The sequence below is a fragment of the Periophthalmus magnuspinnatus genome, chromosome 24 (genome assembly GCF_009829125.3).
Source record: "Periophthalmus magnuspinnatus isolate fPerMag1 chromosome 24, fPerMag1.2.pri, whole genome shotgun sequence".
In the NCBI taxonomy this organism is placed as follows: domain Eukaryota; kingdom Metazoa; phylum Chordata; class Actinopteri; order Gobiiformes; family Gobiidae; genus Periophthalmus; species Periophthalmus magnuspinnatus.
In genome coordinates this window covers 1,703,134-1,719,388 of record NC_047149.1, presented here as the reverse complement: position 1 = coordinate 1,719,388, position 16,255 = coordinate 1,703,134, and the positions used below count along the sequence as shown (strand labels likewise).

General features: G+C 43.6%; 1 protein-coding gene across 1 annotated transcript in view; it reads left to right on the top strand.

Moving 5' to 3' along the window:
- Positions 1 to 16,255, top strand: part of galnt14 (UDP-N-acetyl-alpha-D-galactosamine:polypeptide N-acetylgalactosaminyltransferase 14 (GalNAc-T14)) — a 226,087-nt gene that overhangs the window by 177,165 nt on the left and 32,667 nt on the right. Inside the window, exons 10-13 of the mRNA XM_055232313.1 lie at positions 1,478 to 1,604; positions 7,124 to 7,216; positions 10,078 to 10,161; positions 13,274 to 13,421. Coding sequence (XP_055088288.1) covers positions 1,478 to 1,604; positions 7,124 to 7,216; positions 10,078 to 10,161; positions 13,274 to 13,421 — 452 coding nt within the window. The remainder of the gene's footprint in view (positions 1 to 1,477; positions 1,605 to 7,123; positions 7,217 to 10,077; positions 10,162 to 13,273; positions 13,422 to 16,255) is intronic.

Here is a 16,255-nt window from a genome sequence, read left to right as displayed (position 1 = left end):
TCACGATGAAGAGTGCAAGGCTGTTGAGTGATGAAGAGTGCAGGGATGTGGAGTGATAAAAAGTGTAGGGCTATGAAGTGATGAAGAGTGTAGGGCTGTGGAGTGATGAAGAGTGCAGGGTTGTGGAGTGATGAAGAGTGCAGGGCTGTGGAGTGATAAAGAGTGTAGAGCTGTGGAGTGATAAAGAGTGTAGGGCTGTGGAGTGATGAAGAGTGTAGGGCTGTGGAGTGATGAAGAGTGCAGGACTGTGGAGTGATGAAGAGTGCAGGGCTGTGGAGTGATAAACAGTGCAGAGCTGTGGAGTGATGAAGAGTGCACCGCTGTGAAGTGATGAAGAGTGCAAGGCTGTGGAGCGATGAAGAGTTTAGGCTATGGAATGATAGAGTGCAAGGCTGTCGATTGATAAAAGTGTAGAGCTGTGGAGTAATGAAGAGTGCAGGGATGTGGAGTGATGAAGAGTGTAGGACTGTGGAGTGATAAAAAGTGTAGGGCTGTGGAGCGATGAAGAGTTTAACACAGCCTTGGTGAAGGTATAATTTGACTTCCTGGTTGGACACGGGCAGCAGATATGACATATGTCATACACAGAGATGTTACCTAGCAACCGTAACTTTAACAAGGGCCAAAACATGTCCAAATCACACAATAGTTATGATTAGACAAAAACATCAAACATGAAAAGCAGGGTAGTAGTAGTAGGTTATTTTATACAGTTTGCAGTTTTCCTCATTTACCTTATGCATTATGAGCATCCTAATTACTCACCGTGATGAGTTTATGAGCTCCATTCACAACTCTGATGCTGATTTCCCACTGTGGTGTCAAAATGTGTGTGGTGTCTGTGGTGCCAAACATTTTTAGTTGAGCCCTTTTTAAGTTGAGGCAGATGCTTGAAACTTGTTGACGTGTGGCAAATTTAGCAGTAAGTTTACATTATGTCAACTCTGGCGTCGATACTCAAACATGTCATGCAAACCCTCAAACACGTCACATAAACCCTCAAACGTGTCACATGAACGCTCAAACAGGTCACATGAACACTCAAACAGGTCATATGAACTCTCAAACAGGTCACATGAACACTCAAACGCATCACATGAACGCTCAAATGCGCCACATGAACGCTCAATCAGGTCACATGAACGCTCAAACGCGTCACATGAACGCTCAAACAGGTCACATGAACACTCAAACAGGTCACATGAACGCTCAAACACGTCACATGAACGCTCAAACAGGTCACATGAACGCTCAAACAGGTCACATGAACGCTCAAACAGGTCACATGAATGCTCAAACGCGTCCCATGAACGCTCAAATGCATCGCATGAACGCTCAAACAGGTCACATGAATGCTCAAACAGGTCACATGAACGCTCAAACAGGTCACATGAACGCTCAAACGCGTCCATGCTTTTTGGACGTGCTGATATTACACACTGTTTACAGTATTATCTTGTGTTATGTTTTTCCTCAGAGATCTCATTCCGAGTTTGGGGATGTGGGGGCAGCCTGGAGATCCTGCCCTGCAGTCGAGTGGGACACGTGTTCAGGAAAAAGCATCCCTATGTATTTCCAGAGGGAAACGCCAACACTTACATCAAGTAAGACTGTCCTGGTTTAGTCCTGGTTTAATGCTGGTTTAGTCCTTGATTAGTCCTGGTTTGGACCTGGTTTAGTCCCAGTTCAGATCTGGTTTAGTCCTGGTTTAGACCTGGTTGAGACCTGGCTTAGTCCTAGTTTAGTCCTGGTTTAGACCTGGTTTAGACCTGGTTTAGTTCTGGTTTAGTCCTGGTGTAGACCTGGTGTAGACATGGTTTAGTCCTGGTTTAGACCTTGTTTAGACCTGGTTTAGACCTTGTTTAGTTCTGGTTTAGACCTGGTTTAGTCCTGGTTTAGACCTAGTGTAGACCTGGTGTAGACCTGGTTTAGTCCTGGTTTTGTCATGGTTTAGTCCTGGTGTAGACCTGGTTTAGTCCTGGTTTAGTCCTGGTTTAGACCTGGTTTAGACCTTGTTTAGTCCTGTTTTAGACCTGGTTTAGCCGTTGTTTAGACCTGGTTTAGACCTTGTTTAGTCCTGGTTTAAAACCTTGTTTAGACCTGGTTTACTCCTGGTTTAGACCTAGTGTAGACCTAGTGTAGACCTGGTGTAGACCTGGTTTAGTCCTGGTTTAGTCCTGGTTTAGGCCTGGTTTAGACCTTGTTTAGACCTGGTTTAGACCTTGTTTAGTTCTGGTTTAGACCTGGTTTAGTCCTGGATTAGACCTAGTGTAGACCTGGTGTAGACCTGGTGTAGACCTGGTGTAGACCTGGTTTAGACCTTGTTTAGTCCTGGTTTAGACCTGGTTTAGTCCTGGTTTAGACCTTGTTTAGACCTGGTTTAGACCTTGTTTTGACCTGGTTTAGTTCTTGTTTAGTCCTGGTTTAGTCCTGGTTTAGACCTGGTTTAGACCTTGTTTAGTCCTGGTTTAGACCTGGTTTAGAGCTGGTTTAGTCCTGGTTTAGACCTGGTTTAGTCCTGGTTTAGTCCTGGTGTAGACCTATTGTAGATCTGGTTTAGTCCTGGTTTAGACCTTGTTTAGACCTGGTTTAGTCCTGGTTTAGTGCTGGTTTAGTGCTGGTTTAGTCCTGGTTTAGACCTGGTTTAGACCTGGTTTAGTCCTGGTTTAGACCTAGTGTAGACCTGGTGTAGACCTGGTTTAGTCCTGGTTTAGACCTGGTTTAGTCCTGGTTTAGTCCTGGTGTAGACCTATTGTAGACCTGGTTTAGTCCTGGTTTAGACCTTGTTTAGACCTGGTTTAGTCCTGGTTTAGTGCTGGTTTAGTGCTGGTTTAGTCCTGGTTTAGACCTGGTTTAGACCTGGTTTAGTCCTGGTTTAGACCTAGTGTAGACCTGGTGTAGACCTGGTTTTGTCCTGGTTTAGACCTGGTTTAGTCCTGGTTTAGTCCTGGTGTAGACCTATTGTAGACCTGGTTTAGTCCTGGTTTAGACCTTGTTTAGACCTGGTTTAGTGCTGGTTTAGTGCTGGTTTAGTCCTGGTTTAGACCTGGTTTAGATGTGGTTTAGTCCTGGTTTAGACCTAGTGTAGACCTGGTGTAGGCCTGGTTTAGTCCTGGTTTTGTCCTGGTTTAGTCCTGGTGTAGACCTGGTGTAGACCTGGCTTAGTCCTGGTTTAGACCTGGTTTAGTCCTGGTTTAGACCTGGTTTATTCCTGGTTTAGACATGGTGTAGACCTGGTTTAGACCTGGTTTAGACCTGGTTTAGTCCTGGTTTAGAACTTGTTTAGACCTGGTTTGGACCTGGTTTAGTCCTGGTTTAGTCCTGGTTTAGTCCTGGTTTAGACCTGGTTTATACCTTGTTTTGACCTGGTTTAGACCTTGTTTAGTCCTGGTTTAGACCTGGTTTAGACCTTGTTTTGACCTGGTTTAGTTCTTTAGTCCTGGTTTAGACCTGGTTTAGACCTTGTTTAGTCCTGGTTTAGACCTGGTTTAGAGCTGGTTTAGTCCTGGTTTAGACCTGGTTTAGTCCTGGTTTAGTCCTGGTGTAGACCTATTGTAGACCTGGTTTAGTCCTGGTTTAGTCCTGGTTTAGACCTGGTTTAGTCCTGGTTTAGTCCTGGTGTAGACCTATTGTAGACCTGATTTAGTCCTGGTTTAGTCCTGGTTTAGACCTTGCTTAGACCTGGTTTAGTTCTGGTTTAGTCCTGGTTTAGACCTGGTTTTGACCTGGTGTAGACCTGGTTTTGACCTGGTTTAGACCTGGTTTAGTCCTGGTTTAGTCCTGGTTTAGACCTGGTTTAGACCTTGTTTAGTCCTGTTTTAGACCTGGTTTAGCCGTTGTTTAGACCTGGTTTAGACCTTGTTTAGTCCTGGTTTAAAACCTTGTTTAGACCTGGTTTACTCCTGGTTTAGACCTAGTGTAGACCTAGTGTAGACCTGGTGTAGACCTGGTTTAGTCCTGGTTTAGTCCTGGTTTAGGCCTGGTTTAGACCTTGTTTAGACCTGGTTTAGACCTTGTTTAGTTCTGGTTTAGACCTGGTTTAGTCCTGGATTAGACCTAGTGTAGACCTGGTGTAGACCTGGTGTAGACCTGGTGTAGACCTGGTTTAGACCTTGTTTAGTCCTGGTTTAGACCTGGTTTAGTCCTGGTTTAGACCTTGTTTAGACCTGGTTTAGACCTTGTTTTGACCTGGTTTAGTTCTTGTTTAGTCCTGGTTTAGTCCTGGTTTAGACCTGGTTTAGACCTTGTTTAGTTCTGGTTTAGACCTGGTTTAGAGCTGGTTTAGTCCTGGTTTAGACCTGGTTTAGTCCTGGTTTAGTCCTGGTGTAGACCTATTGTAGACCTGGTTTAGTCCTGGTTTAGACCTTGTTTAGACCTGGTTTAGTCCTGGTTTAGTGCTGGTTTAGTGCTGGTTTAGTCCTGGTTTAGACCTGGTTTAGACCTGGTTTAGTCCTGGTTTAGACCTAGTGTAGACCTGGTGTAGACCTGGTTTAGTCCTGGTTTAGACCTGGTTTAGTCCTGGTTTAGTCCTGGTGTAGACCTATTGTAGACCTGGTTTAGTCCTGGTTTAGACCTTGTTTAGACCTGGTTTAGTCCTGGTTTAGTGCTGGTTTAGTGCTGGTTTAGTCCTGGTTTAGACCTGGTTTAGACCTGGTTTAGTCCTGGTTTAGACCTAGTGTAGACCTGGTGTAGACCTGGTTTTGTCCTGGTTTAGACCTGGTTTAGTCCTGGTTTAGTCCTGGTGTAGACCTATTGTAGACCTGGTTTAGTCCTGGTTTAGACCTTGTTTAGACCTGGTTTAGTGCTGGTTTAGTGCTGGTTTAGTCCTGGTTTAGACCTGGTTTAGATGTGGTTTAGTCCTGGTTTAGACCTAGTGTAGACCTGGTGTAGGCCTGGTTTAGTCCTGGTTTTGTCCTGGTTTTGTCCTGGTTTAGTCCTGGTGTAGACCTGGTGTAGACCTGGCTTAGTCCTGGTTTAGACCTGGTTTAGTCCTGGTTTAGACCTGGTTTATTCCTGGTTTAGACATGGTGTAGACCTGGTTTAGACCTGGTTTAGACCTGGTTTAGTCCTGGTTTAGAACTTGTTTAGACCTGGTTTGGACCTGGTTTAGTCCTGGTTTAGTCCTGGTTTAGTCCTGGTTTAGACCTGGTTTATACCTTGTTTTGACCTGGTTTAGACCTTGTTTAGTCCTGGTTTAGACCTGGTTTAGACCTTGTTTTGACCTGGTTTAGTTCTTTAGTCCTGGTTTAGACCTGGTTTAGACCTTGTTTAGTCCTGGTTTAGACCTGGTTTAGAGCTGGTTTAGTCCTGGTTTAGACCTGGTTTAGTCCTGGTTTAGTCCTGGTGTAGACCTATTGTAGACCTGGTTTAGTCCTGGTTTAGTCCTGGTTTAGACCTGGTTTAGTCCTGGTTTAGTCCTGGTGTAGACCTATTGTAGACCTGATTTAGTCCTGGTTTAGTCCTGGTTTAGACCTTGCTTAGACCTGGTTTAGTTCTGGTTTAGTCCTGGTTTAGACCTGGTTTTGACCTGGTGTAGACCTGGTTTTGACCTGGTTTAGACCTTGTTTAGTCCTGGTTTAGACCTGGTTTAGATCTGGTTTAGACCTTGTTTAGTCCTGGTTTAGACCTTGTTTAGTCCTGGTTTAGACCTGGTTGAGACCTGGTTTAGACCTTGTTTAGTACTGGTTTAGACCTGGTTTAGACCTGATTGAGACCTGGTTTAGTCCTGGTTTAGACCTGGTTTAGACCTTGTTTAGTCCTAGTTTAGACCTGGTTTAGACCTTGTTTAGACGTGGTTTAGACCTGGTTTAGACCTTCTTTAGACCTGGTTTAGACCTGGTTTAGACCTGGTTTATCTCTGATCCTCAAGAGGTGCTTTCGACACAGTTCACGGGCTCATTATCAGAGCTGTCGCGTTTTGAATCGGCTAAATGGAAAATGTCGCTGTATAATTTGATTACACGCAACGCTCGGCTCCGAGAGAAAGAGAGAGAAAAGACGACTATTCAGACCTCTGTTCCATTGTTCACGCTATTAGAGGAGGGAGGGTGAGAGGGAGAAACAGAGGGAGAGGTAAGGATAAACAGGGAAGGAGGGAGGAGGAGGGATAAACAGGGCATGAGGGGGAGGGGGAGGGGGGCGAGAGAGAGGAGATGGAAGGAGAAAGGGAGGAGGGATAGATGGGGAAAGAGGAGAGATAGAGGTAGAGAGGAGGTTGGGGGGATAAACGGGGGAGAGAGGGGAGATGGAGGAAGAGAGGGAGGTGGGATAAACAGGGGGAGAGAGGGGAGATGGAGAGAGGAAGGAGAGAAGGGAGAGGTGGTAAAGACTGAAGGGATGAAAGGGAGGGTGACAAACAGGGACGGGAGAGGGGAGATGGAGGGAAAGAGATAGAGGGTAAGATGGGAAAAGGGGGTGATAAATGGGGTAGAGTTGGGAGGGAGGAGGGAGAGAAAAAGTAATAGTGTGTATCCTATCCTCCTCTTCTCCCCTGCTTCTCCTCCTTCTCTCCCTCGTCTCTCCCTCTCTCTCTGTCTCTCACTGTGCCTCCTTCTCATCTCTCACCCCTTCTTCCCCTCTCCGTCCCTCTATCTCTCTTCTTACTTCCCTCTCTCCCCTATCCTCCCTCTTTCCCTCTGTCTCTCTCCACCCTCCCTCTTTGCCTCTCACCCCATCTTCTTCTCCCTCTCCTTCTTTTCCTCTCTGTCTCCTCCCTCTCTGTCTCTGCCCCCTCTTCTCCTCCCTCCCTCTCTCTCTCTGTCCCTGTCTCCTCCCTCTTCATCCCTCACCCCCTTTTTCACCTCTCTCCCTTTCTCTCTCTCTCTGTCTCCTCCCTCTCCATCTCTCACCCCCTTCTCCTCCCTCCCTCTTTCTCTCTGTCTCTTCCCTCTCTTTTTCTCACCCCCTCTTCTTGTCCCTCTTTCCCTCTGTCTCCTCCCTCCCTCTCTCCCTCCCTAACTCTCTCTGTCTCCTCCCTCTTCATCCCTCACGCACCTTTTTTCCCCTCTCTCCCTTTCTCTCTCTGTCTCCTCCCTCACCATCTCTCATCCCCCTCTTCTCCTACCTCCCTCTGTCTCCTCCCTCTTCATCTCTCACCCCTTCTTCTCCTCCCTCTCTTTTTCAGAAACACTCGTCGCACAGCTGAAGTTTGGATGGATGATTTCAAACTCTTTTATTACTCGTCTCGACCTGCGGCCAGAGGGAAGTCGTACGGAGAGTGAGTACAAAAATATCTGTCTCTGCACCTGTCTCTGTCTCTGCACCTGTCTCTGTATCTGTCTCTGTTCCTGTACCAACCTTGAAGAGGAAACAAGGAAAGCAGCCATGTCCAAATACCTCAGACGAATAAGGCAAGTCCTAAGGAGTCCTAAGCTCAATGGAAAAAGACCCAGGCAAAAACAGCTCCGCCCTTCCAATAATCAGATACCCAGCAAGAATCATAAGATGGCCAAAGGAGGAGATACAGACCACAGATGTTAAGACCCAAAAGCTCCTGTCCATGTATGTTGGGTTCCATCCCAAATCCAGCACCCTAAAACTGTAAGCCGTAAGGAAGGAGGCCGAGGACTAGTGAGTGTGAGAGCCACAGTCCAGGATGAACCATCCAAGATCCATAAGTACATCAAGAACAAGGGCCTAATAGATGATGTGCTCAGTGAATGTCTCAGACAGTGGAGCGCAGAGGAAGAGGTGCTGGAGGAACCATCATGGGAGGACAAGCCCCTGCATGGGATGTACCACCGGAACATAACTGAAGTGGCTGATATCAAGAAATCCTACCAGCTTGAGAAAGCTGGACTGAAGGACAGAGGTTCATCCTGGCTGCACAGGAGCAGGCCTTGAGCACCAGAGCAATAGAGGCCCAGATCTACCACACCAGACAAGACCCAAGGTGTACGCTGTGCGAAGAGGCCCCTGAGACAATCCAGCACATAACTGCAGAGTGTAAGATGCTGCAGGGAAAGCATACACGGAGCGGCGTAACCAAGTGTGTACAGAAACATCTATGCAGAGTATGGACTGGAGACCCCGAGGTCAAGGTGGCAAACACCTTCAACGGTAGTGGAGAATGATTGAGCCAAGATCCGGTGGGACTTCCAGATACAGACTGACAGAATGGTGATGGACCAATCAGACATTGTGGTGGGGGATAAACAACAGAGCAAAGCCGTTGTGGTGGACATCGCAGAACCAAGTGATGGGAACATCAGGAAAAAAGAACATGAGAAACTAGAGAAATACCAGGGGCTCAAAGAAGAGCTAGAGAAGGCCTGGAAGGTGAAGGTATCAGTGGTGCCCGTGGTCATCAGAGCACTCAGGGCAGTGACCCCCAAACTGGAGGAGTTTCTACAGCAGATCCCAGGAAAAACATCAGACATCTCAGTCCAGAAAAGTGCAGTACTAGGAACAGCAAAGATACTGTAGAACCCTGTAGGACACGAGCTTAGAAAAAAAAGAATGAGGCCACCCGCAGAAAGTGAGGATTAGATCATATTTATTTATTTATTTTTTTATTTCTCCTACATATATCCCTGTGTCTCAGATGCCCTCCGATCCTTTTGTATTGGCCTGCTGGCATCTCTACTTGGATATTCCCCTGGAATTTCCCCACTGCGGGACTAATAAAGGCATATCTTATCTTATCTTATATAGAGTTTAATGCCATACTGTGGCACATTCCAGGCAAAGCATAATAATACAACTATCCTTTTTCCAGTGATTCTTTTGGTGTGAGTGAATATATTTATGCAGATTTAAACAAAAGACCTTTAAACAATAGAACTCCTCTCGCTCTATTTGTGGAGGTGCAAAATGTCACATTTATCTGCTAAAACAACATGGCCGACATTTAACTCACAAAAACAACATGGCCGACATTTAAGCGTCTTTAAACCCTTCTCTGTTCTTCACACACTCATAATATCACTCAGGCAGGTGTCCAGTCAAACTGTTTAAGAGCTAGAATGATTATATTAAAGGGGAGGTATTACTTTTTGGAGCTTTCTCCCGTGTAATAATGTTGTTCTCTCATCAAAAACATGTCTGAAGAGGCTTCAGATGTCATCCATGCATCTCTCCCAGGGCCTATTCTGTACAAGGTTCCACCCACAAACCTAGAAACTAGGAGATCACCTATGCTCCTACACAACACTTCTCCATAAATATACAAAACTGTACACAGCAACTTGGCAAACCTGATGTGATGTGTTTCAAACCTGATGTGATGTGTTTCAAACGTTTCAAACCTGATGTGATGTGTTTCAAACCTGATGTAATGTGTTTCAAACCTGATGTGATGTGTTTCAGACCTGATGTGATGTGTCTAAACCTGATGTGATGTGTTTCAAACCTGATTTGATATGTTTCAAACCTGATGTGATGTATTTCAAACCTGATGTGATGTGTTTGAAACCTGATGTGATGTGTTTCAAACCTGATGTGATGTGTTTGAAACCTGATGTGATGTGTTTCAAACCTGATGTGATGTGTTTGAAACCTGATGTGATGTGTTTCAAACCTGATATGATGTGTTTCAAACATTTGAAACCTGATGTGAAGTGTTTCAAACCTGATGTGATGTGTTTCAAACGTTTCAAACCTGATATGATGTGTTTCAAACGTTTCAAACCTGATGTGATGTGTTTGAAACCTGATGTGATGTGTTTCAAACGTTTCAAACCTGATGTGATGTGTTTGAAACGTTTCAAACCTGATGTGATGTGTTTGAAACCTGATGTGATGTGTTTCAAACCTGATGTGGTGTATTTCAAACCTGATGTGATGTGTTTCAAACCTTATGTGATGTGTTTCAGACCTGATGTGATGTGTTTCAAACCTGATGTGATGTGTTTCAAACATTTCAAACCTGATGTGATGTGTTTCAAATGTTTCAAACCTGATGTGATGTGTTTCAAACCTGATGTGATATGTTTCGAACCTGATGTGATGTGTTTCAAACCTGATGTGATGTAGTTTCACTTAATTACAGAGAGCAAAGTTTAAACTCTTATAGTGTACATGTTTTGTAGTAAAAATCATTCTAAATAATATCCTGTATTTGTTTGTGTTTTGTCTCAGTGTGAGCGGGCGAGTGGAGATGAGGAAGAGACTGCACTGCAAACCCTTTAAGTGGTACTTAGACAACGTGTACCCAGAGCTCATGTAAGTACCACATATACTACTACAACTACAACCACTGCTGCTGCTATTGATACTCACGCTGGGGGGTGTTCTACATGTATCTCTATAGAAAGTGTTCCACAGTTACCATGGTGACACAATGCACACATTAGCAAAGACAAAAAATACAAAATGGATTTAAAGAGCATTTTCAGGAGCCTTTGATCAATCTGAGTGTTCATGGTCCTGTTTAAGAGTTTGATTTTCAACAAAAGGTGAAAGTGACTCACTAAAAAACTGTTGGCTAATGCTAGCTAGCTCGTTACTGTTTTTTATGTTTAGCAGAACAAACATCTAACTTGGTGAATTTCCATCTAAGTCATTGTGTTAAAACAAAGCTGAAATACAGAGCTTCAGACACAGCAGTGCCTCTAGTAGCTTCAGCCCCCGGGGAATGTTGATGACATCAGCTGCAGCTCCTTTTAACTTTAGTTCAGTAGAGATGGGCAATTCCAGGACTGAAATGATTCTAGTGAAGATGTATGGAGCTTAAAAGCACAGTGTATTCCTGTATTACCACATAATGCCATCACAAGGTGGAACAGAGAGAAGAACTCAGCCTAAATCTGCAGGGTTTGTGTGTTAAACATGTGTGAATGAAACAAAACACAACTCCAGGTCTGTTTGTGATGAGAAAACAGCATTAGAACAGATCAGAAAATGTTGTAATATGGCCCTTGATCACAGGTGGTTCTGTAAAGGTCTGTTGTGCAGTGTGTGTTCTGTTATGGAGTGTGTGTTCTGTTCTGCAGTGTGTGTTCTGTTATGGAGTGTGTGCTCTGTTCTGCAGTGTGTGTTCTGTTATGGAGTGTGTGTTCTGTTTTGCAGTGTGTGTTCTGTTCTGCAGTGTGTGTTCTGTTATTGAATGTGTGTTTTGTTATGGAGTGTATGCTCTGTTCTGCAGTGTGTGTTCTGTTATGGAGTGTGTGTTCTGTTATGGAGTGTATGCTCTGTTCTGCAGTGTGTGTTCTGTTATGGAGTGTGTGTTCTGTTATGGAGTGTGTGCTCTGTTCTGAAGTGTGTGTTCTACAGTGTGTCCTCTGTTCTGAAGTGTGTGCTCTGTTCTGGAGTGTGTGTTCTGCTCTGGAGAGTGTGCTCTGTTCTGGTTCTGTTCTAAAGTGTTTGTTCTGTTCTGCAGTGTGTGCTCTGTTCTGGAGTGTGTGTTCTGGTCTGGAGTGTGTGTTCTGTTCTGGAGTGTGTGTTCTGTTCTAAAGTGTGTATTCTGTTCTGAAGTGTGTGTTCTGTTATGTAGTGTGTGCTCTTCTGCAGTGTGTATTCTGTTCTAGAGTGTGTATTCTGTTCTGGAGTGTGTGTTCTGTTCTGGAGTGTGTGTTCTGGAGCTGTGTCACACTAAAGTCTCAGTGCCTCTGTGTCATGTCTGAGTTTGTTTTTCAAAGGCAAAAAACATGACAACAACAAAAGCCTCCACTCTAAGCTTTCACAGCTAACGCGATTAGCCCTGCTCTCTCCTCTCTCACTCTCTCTATCCTCTCTCACACTTCTCTTTCTCTGTCCCCCTCCCTCTCTCTTTGTCTCTCCCTCTCTCTCTCTTTCTCCTCTCTCTTACTCCTTTCCTCCCTCTTTCTTTCTCCCTCCTTCTCTCTCCTCCTCTCCTCTCCTCTCCTCTCCCTCTCTCCCTCTCTCTCTTACTCCTCCCTCTCTATTTCTCTCTTACTCCTCTCCTCCCTCTCTCTTTCTCCCTCTCTCTTATTCCTCTCCTCCCTCTCTCTTTTCTCTGTCCCTCTCTTACTCCTCTCCTTCCTCTCTCCCTCTGTCCCTCTCTGTCCACTCAGACAAATCCTCCTCAGTTTAAAGTGAATTCAATACTTCAGAAGAGCTGCTGTAATGTACAAAACAATCCCATCCAAAACACCATTATTCCCAAGAGTCGAGCCAGTGCTTTTCCACACACTTTTCCACATGCTCTGTCGCTTTACCATTCTGTGCATTCTTCATTCAAGATACTGTTGTAGCCACAACTGCTTTGGGACAGACGGAAGTGAGATTACCATCGGCCCCTCCGACCACCAACACTCACACAGACACTCATACACTCACACACATACTCTCTCACACACCCAGACACGTACAGGTGAAGTGCCCCCCCCCCCCCCCCCCCCCCACACACACACACAGTCAGTATTCGCTTTATCTGTAAAATGTAAATTAGCAGCTAGCTCGCTCTCATTTATCAGCTATGGAGGCTAACGCTAATCCGCTGCGTACATTAGTGGTTTATTTCTCTAGGGAACCTTTGTGACCTTTGAACCCTGTAAAAATGGCCGATAGCAGACTGAATCAAGCTTAGTCCAAGTCCAGACCAGGATTTGGTGCAGAACTTTGGGAACTTTATCTCTAGGAAACTTTGGAGTAATCAGGAATTAGAGGAGGGCTAATTTTCTGATAAATCTAAAGTTACACAGAGAGGTAATGGGCAGGAGGGGATGATGGGACTTGTAGTTTAATCTAAATAGTTGCAGGAAATATGCAACATGGACAATTTATGCAACACCTCATAGTTCCCTCCACCAGTCCGAGCATGCAAGTTTTATTTGAAGTGGATTTTAAGGCTCATGTGACGGTAAAGCAACATGTATTATTCATGATAATTCAAACAAATGTAAGAGGTCAAATATGTTTCCTCACACAGAGAAGCATTTACATTCACATATTCAAACTAGTTTACATTAAAACAACAGGACATTATACAAAGCACAGTGACACTACACGGCCGTGACAGTTTAAACATAGACTGTATCATTAAAGAAATGATGAACACTGATCTGTTTACTCAGGTTTATTAACAGGTGAATCTTGTGTTTTTAGGAAGATTTAGCTCAGATTTAAATTTTAATGTTTAAAGAGTAAAACTATTTGTGTTTCTGTAGGAAAGACAGTTTGTGCAGAAGCATCTGGATATGTGCAGAATAAACTGACTCAAATTGTGAAATCACAGGGCTGATGGCACAGATTGGAAGCCTCACTTCAGTCAGTCTGCCCTGGGGCAGCTGTAGCTAAAGAAGAGACTCGTGTGGAATGAATGATGACAACGATGCTTTGGTTGCCTTTAACATGAAACTTTCTCTCTCCACAGAGTCCCTGATGACTCTGCCTCTGAGTCTGGTCCCATTCGACAGAGACAGAACTGTCTGGAGTCTCGTCGTGTGGAGGGGGAGGAGCTTCCTGTGCTCAGCCTGGGGCCGTGTGCAGCGGGCAAGGACGGGGTTGCCACTGGCAACCAGGTAACAATATTTACACTCTGACCAAAACAAATACACTCCTAATATAGAGACTTCTCAAACAGGACTCAACTAGGACCAAACCAGGACTAAATCAGAACCAAACCAGGACTAATTTAGGACTAAACCAGGGCTTTACCAGGACTAAACTTAGAAGAAACCAAAAGGACTAAACCAGAATTAAAACCAGGACTAAACCAGGTCTAAACCAACAAATCTAACCAGGGCTAAATGAGGACTTGCCCAAGACAATACTGGGACTAAATTAGAACTAAACCTACCCTAAACTAAATGTGAACTAAATCAGGACTAATCCAAAACCTAATCCAAGCAATCTTGTAAAAAAGAGAGATTTGCGAATGTAAAACCACAACCACACACATTCCACCTCTGTGCATATGGCACAGAGGTGGAATGTGTGGACGCACTGTTGTATGTGGGTGGGTGTGTGTGTGTGTGTGTGTGTGTATATATATATATATATATATATATATATATATATATATATATATATATATATATATATATATATATATATATATATATATATATATATATTCTGCATTTACATTCAGATGTTAAACTGTCAAACGATGATAAGTTATGATTCATTTATGTAGCGTCCTTTTGGATATTCCCTCTCAGGTCAAAACAAGATCAAACATAAGCCCTTCTTCAGGCTTTAAATTACACAATATAAAATGACACTGCATTGCCCAAGGACTGGGACAGGTGGGAATTCAACCCACAACCTCCTAAGATTTTCAGACTGAAACAGGGAAGCACTGACACAGCCTGGACCTAGAATATATATGGAAAAGAGGCTGTTTTGTTATAATTTGACTTCCTGGACACGGGCAGCAGATGTGACATGTGTAGAGGTAATTCCATAACTGTTTATGTTGTAAATTTTTGTGATATTTTATTATTGTATCTACTGTGAAGCGACTTTGAGTGTCCTGAAAAGCGCTATATAAATAAAATTTATTATTATTATTATTATTACCTAGCAACCATAATGTAAACATGTCTAAATGACACAAAGTGAAGGTTTCAAGTGCATTCCTTGTGTGTACTTTGTCTTTCATTGTGGATGGAGTTTTCTGTGCTGCTGAAATAGGCAGAGGGATTCTGTTTTGCAGCTCAGCACTACTTCCTGTCTTTTGTACTTCTCAACTTTTTCCCACAAACTGCCACTTAACCATAGCCTGTGTAAAGAAGTGGACAAAGGAGTGTGACATCACCCATAGCATTCAACTTCAGCCAGATAAAGCTCACTGAGACTAGCAGTTATAGCTGCTAATCTGGAACCCAGTTCTATATTTGGAATTTTGACAAGTATCACAATAAACAAAGAGCCAATCAGGAGTGAGGCTGTTGAAGGTAACACCCCTTCACGCCCGCTATGCCGGTTTAACAGGGAGCCAAGGCCTGAGGTCTAAACATGGTCACATATTGAAGTCAATGGGACGTGCTCAATGGCGCATGTCGCAAGTTTAGCCTTTAGCGGCTAGGTACATTCAGTCCTGCCCATGGAACACTAGAGCGACCCCCATGAGACTTTGAGCGACGACAGCGAGTGGAAGGAGACAACGGAAAAATAATAATTACAAATTATAAATGATAATGTTTGTGCTTCCAGGAGCTTCTGAGCCCAGATGCTCGTTCATGTTGTGCCACGTGACCGCTCTAACCAATCAGCGCTTGAGCTGAGCTAGAGCAGACATGGAGCGTAGTCTAACCTAATAATTAAAAAGAGTTTTTTAGGGCAACAGATGGATTTTAAGCTGAGAAAAAGTTTATTATCTGAAAATAGGTCAAAATCGCCACAAAATTCAACCTTTTTGAAAGTGATAAGTGCCCTGTCAGTCCCTGTCAGTATCTGTCAGTCCCTGTTAGTTTGTGATTACATTTTGCTCTATGAGAAAAATCCTTTCTGGGCAAGAGGGATTTATTTTGTTGTAGTACCAATGAGTGGCCACTAGTCCAACTCGAGACTGCTCTAAGCAGCAATACTTCAGTATGCTGTCATTCAAACCTGTTGCTAACACTAGCGGAACCCACCTCGGGGAAAGAAGGTAGCTCATTGATCTGTTATTAATGTTCATATATATAGTCTGACAGCAGCAGTTACAGAGAGAGGAGACACAGTTTTTACAGAGAATGTGAATTGGAGTCAAAGTCGAATGCGGCAGCTCGCAGATTATCGCAAGTTCTGTCCATTTATATATATATATATATATATATATATATATATATATATATATGTATGTATGTGTATATATATATATATATATATATATATATATATATATACACACACACACACACACACACACACACACACACACACACACCCACACACACACACACAGTCTAAAAATATGATACTGCTATTAGTCCTATCACAGCAAACCAAGTCAGAATCAGAAAAACATAAAAACCTGTTATGCATTTTAAGGGCTAGAGGCTAGAGGCACGGGGGATTCAAACCGGCAACCTCTGGCTCCATAGCCCTTTGACAGTACATCAGTGTTATTCCTGAGGGGCATAATTACACATATATGCACTCAGTTCATTCACTCACTGCAAATCAATTCAACTCACTTCAAAAAGTACGGACTCAAACTTGATAAAATATTTAACAGTGACATTATTTTATTTTATTACATTGAGTTACAAAATAAATACATGCAAAACTGGCACAAAGTTCATAGTTCAATATCTTAAGGACAAATCTGACCGCCCAGAGTATTTATGAGTAAATCAGACCACTGTACGCCGTCTGTGTTTAAATATAAGTATTTAATAAGTACTAAGTATAGGACTTTAATAGG